We start from the raw sequence: 11,111 nt of genomic DNA, 5'->3' as shown, positions 1-11,111 counted from the left end.
TCAAAGAACAAAGAAGCCAAACGTGTGGCTTTCAGTCATTCCCTTTCTCACACACTTTGCCTCCACCCACCCCCCCCTTTTTTTTTCTTTTTTTTTTCTTTGTTTTTTTATGGGAGGGGGTGGGGGTGGAGGTACGCTTGTTCTGTCAACATTTTTCAAAATTCATTGACGGAACAGTCAAGACATACAGAACCAATGTTTTTGGGCAGTTTTGGTATTGTAGCCGTGAGCAGCTCTAAAACACGTCATGCTCTTAAAATCTGACTCATTTTAAATTGAAAGAAAATAGCTTTTTTTTCTGACTGGATGATTTCCGTAGGCCTGATACTGTCTGTTATTTTTTAAAAATTTCAGTTCGTAGACAGTTGTATTCAGAGTAAATTGAAGATTCTGCATTACTATGGTATTTCAAACTAACATAGCTGCTTTCCATCTATATCCTGCTCCTTCTTCTCCTCCTCCTCTCTTACCTTCCCTCCCTTCCCCTCCCTCCCCCTACTCACCCCATCCATCTTCCTGTTTTCTCTTGATCCAGCCCAACAGCGGGCCGATGTGTGAAGCCAAACTAACTGTACAAACCCCCCTCTCTCTGGAACCGCGCAAACCAGCTTCCAGGCGCGCGCACAGCAGGCAGGGAGGCCGAACGGCGAAAGTGAAGTTCTGGCACTTGCAGCCACTTCCTCACCCTGACTCCTTACTGTCGGTGGCGAGTTCTGCAGATTCCAGACTCACAAAAAAGCGCGGAAAGTTGTGGTGGGAACCGTCCGTAGCCTGAACCTACCTACCTACCTCCAGTATTCCTCCATCACCGCCCTCGTCAAAGGCTCCAGAAAGAAGTTTTCTTCACCGACTGTTTTCGTCTTTACCGAGAGAAGTTCTGCAACAACACCAACATCCAAAATGGTAAGTTGGGAAACCCTTTCCTCCTTCCTCTGGCTGTGTTTGTTGTAAAGGTGTGGGGCTGGTTGTTGTTTTTTTTTTTTTTTTGTTTGTTTTTTGTTTTTTTAATATTTTTTACTGCTTTTCCAGGCACTGTGCTTTTTATATTTTGTTGAGCGGAAGCCAAGATTCACGTGAGCTGTTCTTTTACAGCAAGGGTATCTCTCACCGTTTCAAATATTGCTTTTCCGAATGACCAGGTACGACAAAACCCTCATCTTTTCAGCGTTACCCTCCCTTTCTTTTGTTTCTTATCCATTTTCAAACTAATTTTCTATACCTACATACTTTTCTCTCCTTATTTTTTTTTTTTTTTATTATCATTATGAAATATGTAGATGGAGTGGATATGAAAATCTGAAGACGGTTCAGTCTTCAGACTCAGGTATTTTGATGAAACAGGACTCTTTCAGTCTTTAGACTCACAAGCATTTTGATCAAACAGGACTTTTTCAGTCTTTAGACTCACGGGTATTTTGTTTGATGAAACAGGACTTTTTCAGTCTTTGGACTCACAGGTATTTTGATGAAACAGGACGTTTTCAGTCTTTGGACTCCAGGGTAAGGCTTTGTGTGAATGTGGGTGTCAACTTTATCCCTGGTTTCACGTTGCAGTCTGACTCCAGGGTAAGGCTTTGTGTGAATGTGGATGTCCACTTTATAGTGTTCTTCTTGTTTATGGTGGTGATTGTGTGTGTGTGTGTGTGTGTGTGTGTGTGTGTGTGTGTGTGTGTGAGTAAGCATGACACAGAGCACCAGTCCTTTGAAATATGAAGTTTCTGAAACAGACATATGGACGAGCCAGAGAGAGAGAGAATTATACTCACTTGTTGAGACATATGTTTTTTATGATTTTTTTTTGTTTCTAGCCACACCCTCCACCCACCCCACCCCCCTTTCCCCCCACCCCTCTCTCTCTCTCTCTTAGGGCTACACTAAATCACATATTTGTAATAACGATATAACCCCAGACACAATTAACAACCATTTTGTAAGTATAGCTGAAAAGTTAATTTCCAATGACAGATGGAAATGTAATGATTTAGAACTGGTAACTGATTACTGTCAATCCAAAAATATAAATTCTAAAGTTTTCATCCCTTGTACATCAGTACCTGAATTTTTTTTTTGCCTCTCTAATGTCAATGAAGCAGCCAAATAGCAAAGATATACATGAACTGGATAGCAAAATCATGAAGATTTTGGCACCAGCAATAACAGAGTCTCTTACATACATTTATAATCTCTGCATTGATAAAAACTATTTTCCTGTATGTTTCAAACAGGCTAAAGTTTTTCCACTCTTCAAATCAGGTGATCTTTCTGATCCTTCTAACTACAGGCCTATATCTATACTATCATTTCTTTCAAAACCACATGAAATGCATATCCAAAAACAAATACTGTGTCACTCGAACAAATATCAATTGATTCACCTAGTACAGTCAGGTTTTAGGGAAAACCAATGTTTGTCACACTGCTCTAACACAAATGATAGATAAATGGCTCTTAAATATAAATAATAGAAATTTACAGGTGTTGTCTTCATTGATTTTGCTAAAGCCTTTGACAAAATGAATCACCCTCTTCTTAAGAAACTTGCTTGTTATGGCTTAGCTAAGAATACTTTACAATTTATTTCTTCATTCTTATCTGATCGACAACAACTGGTTTGCATTAAGTCTTCCAAATCAACTTTTCAAGAAGTAAGGTATATGGTGTACCACAAGGATCAATTCTTGGACCCCTTCTTTTCTCTTTATATATTAATGATTTACCTCTTTACATGAAATCAGATTGTAAATTGTTTGCCGATGACAACTCCATCCTCTCCAACCATACATGTATTAAAGTTCTGACATCCAATTTACAAGACAGTGTGAACAGATTAGTTAAGTGGACAGAACATAACCATATGTCTCTCAATGCTCAAAAAACTACATGCATGTCTGTAACAACTCGACAGAAACACCAGATAATGCAAACAAATTTATTTAATGTTTTCATTTCCAATGTTAGGATTGAACAAGTCAAATCACACAAAGTCCTAGGTATAGTTATCGATAATAATTTATCATGGTCTGAACATATTATTTACTTATGTAAAAGAATGTCTCAAAAAGTATTCCAGTTATCAAAAATAAAACACTTTCTAAATACACATGCCTGAAAACAATTCTTTAATGCTCACATACAGTCAATAATGGATTATGCTTCCACTTTGTGGGATTCTGCTGGCGCAAATATTCTAAAACCTCTTGTTGGCTTATACAAATGTGCTTTGAAATTAGTTTTTTTTTTACATTAAAGTCATGTTCATTAACTCCTAATGATTATAGGTCACTTGATATCCTCCCGCTGGAGCTAAAACTAGAATACAGTAAGACTGATTTTATGCACAAAATAGTAAGCAGCTACGCACCTCCTTCAATTATAAATAACTTCCCAGTCAATAACATAAGACATGTACATAAGTTGCATATACCTCCTCTAAATCTTGATCTTTTTAAGTCCAGTCTCACATCCAGCGGGGGAACTTGCTGGAATAATTTACCATCACATTTAAAAAAATTAACTAATAACAACAACTTTAAGAAGAATCTAAAAATGTTCCTATTCACAAAACTTGACGTCACCTGAAACCCAACATTGCTTTCCACAATTTGTGGGTTCCTTCTCGCTCTCTCTTTTGTGAGTGCACGTGTGTGTGTGTGTGTGTGTGTGTGTACGTCTGTGTGTGTGAACTGGTGGGACTGTGTTCGATTGTGACGGAAGGACTGGTGTTTTCTCCATTGGGTCTTAGGGGGTGTCTGGTTTTTTTGGTTTTTTTGTTTGTTTGGTTGGTTTGTTGTTTTTTTTGGTGTTTTTTTTGGTTTTTGTTGTTGTTGTTGTTTGTTTGTTTTTGTTGTTTTGTGTGTGTGTATGTGCGCATGTGCGCACGCATGCTTCATGCTTTTTTTCTTCTTCTTTTTTTTTTTTTTTTTTTTTGCTTTGGGTGGAATGGCTGTGAATGGGGAAATAATGGGAAAATACTGATGTATTTTGATTGTGTTATGATTTTTCTTCTTTTGCTCATTTTTGCTTCTTTAACTTTATTCCCTCTTTAGGGCGAGGGCTGGATGTAAAAAAAGCATGTTACTTGCTTATCTATCACCCTCGATAATAAAGATTTTGTCTTTGTCTTGTCTCTCTCTCTCTCCCTCCATCTCTCCTCCTCCCTTCTATTTCCCCTATCTCCCCCCTCCCCCTGTCTCTCAGCACTGTCCTTGGCCCCCTCCCATGTCTCCTCCACTCCTGAACACTTTCCACACAAACCAAGACCACAGTTGCATTTTGCGAACACACAATATAACAGACTATGTATCTCACTCCCAAAACAAGCCATGTGATATAATCTGCACGTGCACACTAAAACACAGCTCCCCTGTAACAGAGAGTGGCCAGCACTGCCTGAAGGATACATCGCTGCTGGCACTGTGCTGTACTGCTGTCAGACCTGTACTGCTGTGTCAGACCTGTACTGCCGCTGTGTCAGACCTGTACTGCTGTCAGACCTGTACTGCTCTGTCAGACCTGTATTGCTGTCAGACCTGTACTGCTGTCAGACCTGTACTGCTGTGTCAGACCTGTATTGCTGTCAGACCTGTACTGCTGTGTCAGACCTGTACTGCTGTCAGACCTGTACTGCTGCTGTGTCAGACCTGTACTGCTGTCAGACCTGTACTGCTGTCAGACCTGTACTGCTGCTGTGTCAGACCTGTACTGCTGTGTCAGACCTGTACTGCTGTCAGACCTGTACTGCTGTGTCAGACCTGTACTGCTGTGTCAGACCTGTACTGCTGCTGTGTCAGACCTGTACTGCTGCTGTGTCAGACCTGTACTGCTGTGTCAGACCTGTACTGCTGCTGTGTCAGACCTGTACTGTACTGCTGTCAGACCTGTATTGCTGTGTCAGACCTGTACTGCTGTGTCTGACCTGTACTGCTGTGTCAGACCTGTACTGCTGTCAGACCTGTACTGCTGTGTCAGACCTGTACTGCTGTCAGACCTGTACTGCTGTGTCAGACCTGTACTGCTGTGTCAGACCTGTACTGCTGTCAGACCTGTATTGCTGCTGTGTCAGACCTGTACTGCTGTCAGACCTGTACTGCTGCTGTGTCAGACCTGTACTGCTGCTGTGTCAGACCTGTACTGCTGTCAGACCTGTACTGCTGTGTCAGACCTGTACTGCTGTGTCAGACCTGTACTGCTGTGTCAGACCTGTACTGCTGTCAGACCTGTACTGCTGTGTCAGACCTGTACTGCCGCTGTGTCAGACCTGTACTGCTGTGTCAGACCTGTATTGCTGTTGTGTCAGACCTGTATTGCTGCTGTGTCAGACCTGTACTGCTGTGTCAGACCTGTACTGCTGTCAGACCTGTACTGCTGCTGTGTCAGACCTGTACTGCTGTGTCAGACCTGTACTGCTGTCAGACCTGTACTGCTGTGTCAGACCTGTACTGCTGTGTCAGACCTGTACTGCTGTCAGACCTGTACTGCTGTGTCAGACCTGTACTGCTGTCAGACCTGTACTGCTGTCAGACCTGTACTGCTGTGTCAGACCTGTACTGCTGTCAGACCTGTACTGCCGCTGTGCCAGACTTGTACTGCTGTGTCAGACCTGTACTGCTGTCAGACCTGTACTGCCGCTGTGTCAGACCTGTACTGCTGTGTCAGACCTGTACTGCTGTCAGACCTGTACTGCCGCTGTGCCAGACTTGTACTGCTGTGTCAGACCTGTACTGCTGTCAGACCTGTACTGCCGCTGTGTCAGACCTGTACTGCTGTGTCAGACCTGTACTGCTGTCAGACCTGTACTGCCGCTGTGCCAGACTTGTACTGCTGTGTCAGACCTGCACTGCTGTGTCAGACCTGTACTGCTGTGTCAGACCTGTACTGCTGTGTCAGACCTGTACTGCTGTCAGACCTGTACTGCCGCTGTGCCAGACTTGTACTGCTGTGTCAGACCTGTACTGCTGTCAGACCTGTACTGCTGTGCCAGACCTGTACTGCTGCTGTGTCAGACCTGTACTGCTGCTGTGTCAGACCTGTACTGCTGTCAGACCTGTACTGCTGTGTCAGACCTGTACTGCTGTCAGACCTGTACTGCTGTGTCAGACCTGCACGCACCACTACCTGACGTGCTGAACGTCAATATAAGGGAGGGGTGGTTAGGGCGGCTAGCAATGGTGAAATTCGTGTTCTTTTCAAATTAATTTGATTTCAGGGAAAGTCTGGTTGTTGTTTTTTCAGTGGCTGCACACTCAAAAAGCCTGATCGTAATACAGAATCCCTTCCTCTCCCTCTCTCTCTCCTTCATGTCCGCCCTCTCTCTCTCTCTATCTTATTCCCCTTCCTCCCTCTCGCTCCATATCTCTCTTCACAACCCCCCCCCCCCTCTCTCTCTCTCTCTCTATCTTATTCCCCTTCCTCCCTCTCGCTCCATATCTCTCTTCACAACCCCCCCCCCCCACCCTTCTCTCTCTCTCTTCTGAGAGTTATCTCATCACCGATGATATCAGATCAGATGCACCACACCAACACCAAAAAAGTGTGAAATGTGTGTGTGTGTGTGTGTGTGTGTGTGGAGGGGAGCTGAGGGGGGCCTGGTGGATACGCAGCAGCAGACATGGTGCCATCCAGTGAGCTGTAGTGGATTTTAACATCTGTCTCAGTGCTGCTATCTCTTGCCGCCAGTGATGCCCAGCACTGATAGCAGATGGCAGGCGACAGGGGGGCCCTGCACGGTGCAACATGCCACAGACAGCAGCAACATGCCACAGACAGCAGCAACATGCCACAGGCAGCAACATGCCACAGACAGCAACATGCCACAGACAGCAGCAACATGCCACAGGCAGCAACATGCCACAGACAGCAGCAACATGCCACAGACAGCAACATGCCACAGACAGCAGCAACATGCCACAGACAGGCAGCAACATGCCACAGACAGCAGCAACATGCCACAGACAGGCAGCAACATGCCACAGACAGGCAGCAACATGCCACAGACAGACAGCAGCAACATGCCACAGACAGGATGCCACAGACAGCAGCAACATGCCACAGACAGCAGCAACCTGCCACAGACAGACAGCAGCAACATCCCACAGACAGGCAGCAACATGCCACAGACAGCAACATGCCACAGACAGCAGCAACATGCCACAGCAGCAACATGCCACAGCAGCAACATGCCACAGACAGACAGCAGCAACATGCCACAGACAGCAGCAACATGCCACAGACAGACAGCAGCAACATGCCACAGACAGCAGCAACATGCCACAGACAGACAGCAGCAACATGCCACAGACAGCAGCAACATGCCACAGACAGCAGCAACATGCCACAGACAGACAGCAGCAACATGCCACAGACAGCAGCAACATGCCACAGACAGGCAGCAGCAACATGCCACAGACAGGCAGCAGCAACATGCCACAGACAGCAGCAACATGCCACAGACAGAGAGCAGCAACATGCCACAGACAGACAGCAGCAACATGCCACAGAGAGCAGCAACATGCCACAGACAGCAGCAACATGCCACAGACAGACAGCAACATGCCACAGACAGACAGCAGCAACATGCCACAGACAGACAGCAGCAACATGCCACAGACAGCAGCAACATGCCACAGACAGGCAGCAGCAACATGCCACAGACAGCAGCAACATGCCACAGACAGCAGCAACATACAGCAGGGAGGTGGGGGTGAGGGTGAAGTGATAACGTGACAGTGATGTTATCCTCCAACAGATGACCACAGCTGACGGCAAGTGCGTGACGCCATGTTCGTATTCAGCTATCTTTCTTCCTAGCTGTCAGAAGGGGATGAGAACTTCCTTTTTCTTCTTCTTTTTTTTCATTTAGGGGGTAGGAGGAGGGTGACGTTGGGGTGGGGGGTGAGGTGCGCAGATGTAATACTCCCGGTGCGTGTGTGAAGGGGAGGGCGGAAGGGAAGAGAGTGAATGACATGGGGTGGAAGGTGGAGGGGAAATTAGTGACAGGTACATGTGTGTGTGTGTGTGTGTGTGTGTGTGTGTGTGAAGACCCGGGGATGAGTTTGGGAAGGGTCGGAAGTGCGAAACTGAGTGCAGACCAACATGGAACCTGTCCACAGAAGTTTACATACAGTACATGGAACCATGATTTTATGCCAGTGTTTACAACGAGCCTGTGATTCCACAACTTAATTTCCATGTGGATTAATAAAGTGTTTTTGATTGATTGATTGATTCAACCTGTCCAAAGAGGTTTACATACAGTACATGGAACCTGTCCAAAGAGGTTTACATACAGTACATGGGAACCTGTCCAGAGGTTTACATACAGTACATGGGAACCTGTCCACAGAGGTTTACATACAGTAAATGGGAACCTGTCCACAGGTTTACATACAGTACATAGGAACCTGTCCAAAGAGGTTTACATACAGTACACGGGAACCTGTCCACAGAGGTTTACATACAGTACATGGAACCTGTCCACAGAGGTTTACATACGCTCGCATAAAATCACGCCCACTCACATATATACAAGGCGCGCATGTGCGTGCAGTGCCCCCTTATCCACCCCCACCCCCCAACACACCACACACACACACACACACACACACACACACACACACACACACACACACACACACACAGAGTCAAACGAGTACAGTATGGATCTGAAGGCTGCAGAACAATGAAAGTTTCGTCATGAACAAGCTACTTCCGTACACTGATGGCTGTGTAATGAAACAAGGAAATGTTTACAACGACTCCAGTGGACACTGACATAAAATCAAACAGAATACTTTCTATACTTTGGTATCATACCATCCTATCGAATACTTTCTACACTTTGGTATCATACCATCCTATCGAATACTTTCCATACTTTGGTATCATACCGTCCTATCGAATACTTTCCATACTTTGGTATCATACCATCCTATCGAATTCTCCAGAGAGCTGGACAGTAAAAAACGACACACATTTTGTATGACTGCATGATGGCCAAAATAAATTGCTGTCTTTCACTGTTCTGCACAGATTTGCAATGAAGGACTGTGTGGATTATGATACTGGCCGATCAAATGGGTATGGGGCTCCTTAGAATGATTTAGTCATCAGGCGATTGAGGAGGATTTAGTCATCAGGCAATCGAGGAGGATTTAGTCATCAGGCGATTGAGTCTGACCCCCCACCCCCCACCCCCACCCCCCCAACAGACACGACAGGGACCCAGTGACAGGCACAGACAACTGTGTGCTGAAGTGAAGGGTAGATAAGCAGACTCACTTGGCCATTAAAATCCACACTGATGCAGCTGTGCCTTCACCTAGCCCTGTCTGTAGAGGGCGACAAACGGGGCTCCAGTTACTGTCTGTTTCCCTCTCTCTTTGTCTCTGTCTGGCTGGCTGGCTGACTGGATGTCTGTCAGAATAATCCATCACTAGCTCTGTCGGCCTGACTCTCTCTTCTTCTCTTTTTCCATCTTTCCTTTCCCTCTTTCACTTCCTCAGTCTTCGTCTCCCTCCACCACTACCACCCATCTCCCCCCCCCCCCCCCCCCCCCCCCCCCCTCCTTCTTCCCTGACTGTGCCACTGTCCGTCCAGTGAACTTGACTGTGTGAACAAGAGAGAGCCCGGAGCAGGAGGACAGAAGAAACAGACGCATAAAAGAAGATGGACAAGGAGGAAGGGGAAACAGAAAATCCATGATGACGGCGTGACAATGAAACCACTGTTCGTTTTTGATGAACACGGTGCTTTGTATGGAACTGCAGCTATGTTCTCAGCAACCGAACCACATGGAAATAACAGTGAAAGAATCAACACCAACATGGGCAAACCAAGCACATGTGAGTGATAAGAAACTCTAGGGAGAACTGAACAGTACAAGGTCTTCAGAGAAGAAGCCCCCCTCAGTCAAATGTTTCGGCCCTGAACTCCTCACACTCCTGGGGCATGACTCCTGGCTGTCCTTGTACTGCCGCCTTTTCTTTTCTTTTTTTTCTGGTCCTCAGCAGGTTCGAACCCGCGCCTCCATGGTGGTCGCCACTTCAGGACTGAGTTCATCTTTTTTGGCAGACATTTTCACCACTGAGCCATCATACGCCTACTTTGAGTAGGGAAATTTTAATCCTTATGAAGTTTACTTTCATTCCTCCTCGACCAGATCCAGCTGGAACTCTTTTCTGCTGCTTCTGCCATTGCTTTGAGAGCCCATGTCCGCTCTCTGCCAGAAATTGACTGCTGTTTCATGAGGCTGTAAGTAGATGGCCCCACAAACCCTCTTGCACCAATCTCTATGGCGAGGACTTTGGCTTGGAAGCCAGATTCTCTCAGGCTGCTGACAAGACTAGCATACTTCTCGGTCTTGTAGATGTGGGCTTCCTCCATTCTGCTTTCGTATGGCACAGTAAGCTCAATCAGAATCGTTTGTTTCGTTGCCTTGGAGTGGAGTACTATGTCAGGTCTCATGCCGCTCTTGCTGATGATTTCCGGGTGTTTCTTCCCCTGTGGTAGGTAAATTGTGCATTCCCAATCTTCGGCACCATCAAGCAGCCCACGTTTCCATGCTCTGAAAGCTTTGGATGCTGTTCCTGGCCAGACTTTATTGCCTTCTGCCGAGCGGAACTCTACTGGAACTTCTGGTGGGGTTGGTGCTCCTTGGACAGTGCTCACTAGGCGTGCAATTTCTTTTAGTACTTGGTTGTGCCTCCATGTGTACCGTCCTTGGTTCAACGCCACATGAGCTGAGGACATGTTCCACTGTTTGTTTACCATGGCAGAGTGGGCTTGCAGGGTCATCTGCTTTCCTCCATTTCACCAAGTTTGTATTCGAGGGAAGGAGGTCGTAGACAGATCTTAGGATGAAGCTGATCCTCAGAGGGGCCATGTTCCACAAGTCGCTCCAACTGAGGCTCCTTTGGAGTGCATTTTCCCAAGTTGTCCACTGCTCCTGCTGGCCTTGCTGGACTGCCTTCTGGACTCTTTTATCATCCTCTTCCTTCTTGATCTCCTGTATGATCATGTGTCTCTTTTTACTTTCCACCTTGCCTTTCCCCTCTTCCATCTTTGTCGATCCCAGGCCCTGTTTGTTGGTTTGGGTGTTTCCTATTATTTCCTTC

The 11,111-nt window shown here is 46.0% G+C and overlaps 1 protein-coding gene across 1 annotated transcript in view; it reads left to right on the top strand.

Moving 5' to 3' along the window:
* The first annotated feature begins 605 nt into the window (after positions 1 to 605).
* LOC143298745 (tubulin alpha-3 chain-like) overlaps positions 606 to 11,111 on the top strand; it is a 30,578-nt gene continuing 20,072 nt past the window's right edge. The window contains exon 1 of the mRNA XM_076611678.1: positions 606 to 903. Coding sequence (XP_076467793.1) covers positions 901 to 903 — 3 coding nt within the window. The 5' untranslated portion in view covers positions 606 to 900. The remainder of the gene's footprint in view (positions 904 to 11,111) is intronic.

This window comes from Babylonia areolata, chromosome 24, assembly GCF_041734735.1.
Source record: "Babylonia areolata isolate BAREFJ2019XMU chromosome 24, ASM4173473v1, whole genome shotgun sequence".
NCBI classification, from domain to species: Eukaryota; Metazoa; Mollusca; class Gastropoda; order Neogastropoda; family Buccinidae; genus Babylonia; species Babylonia areolata.
This window is presented reverse-complemented; position numbering and strand designations above follow the sequence as displayed.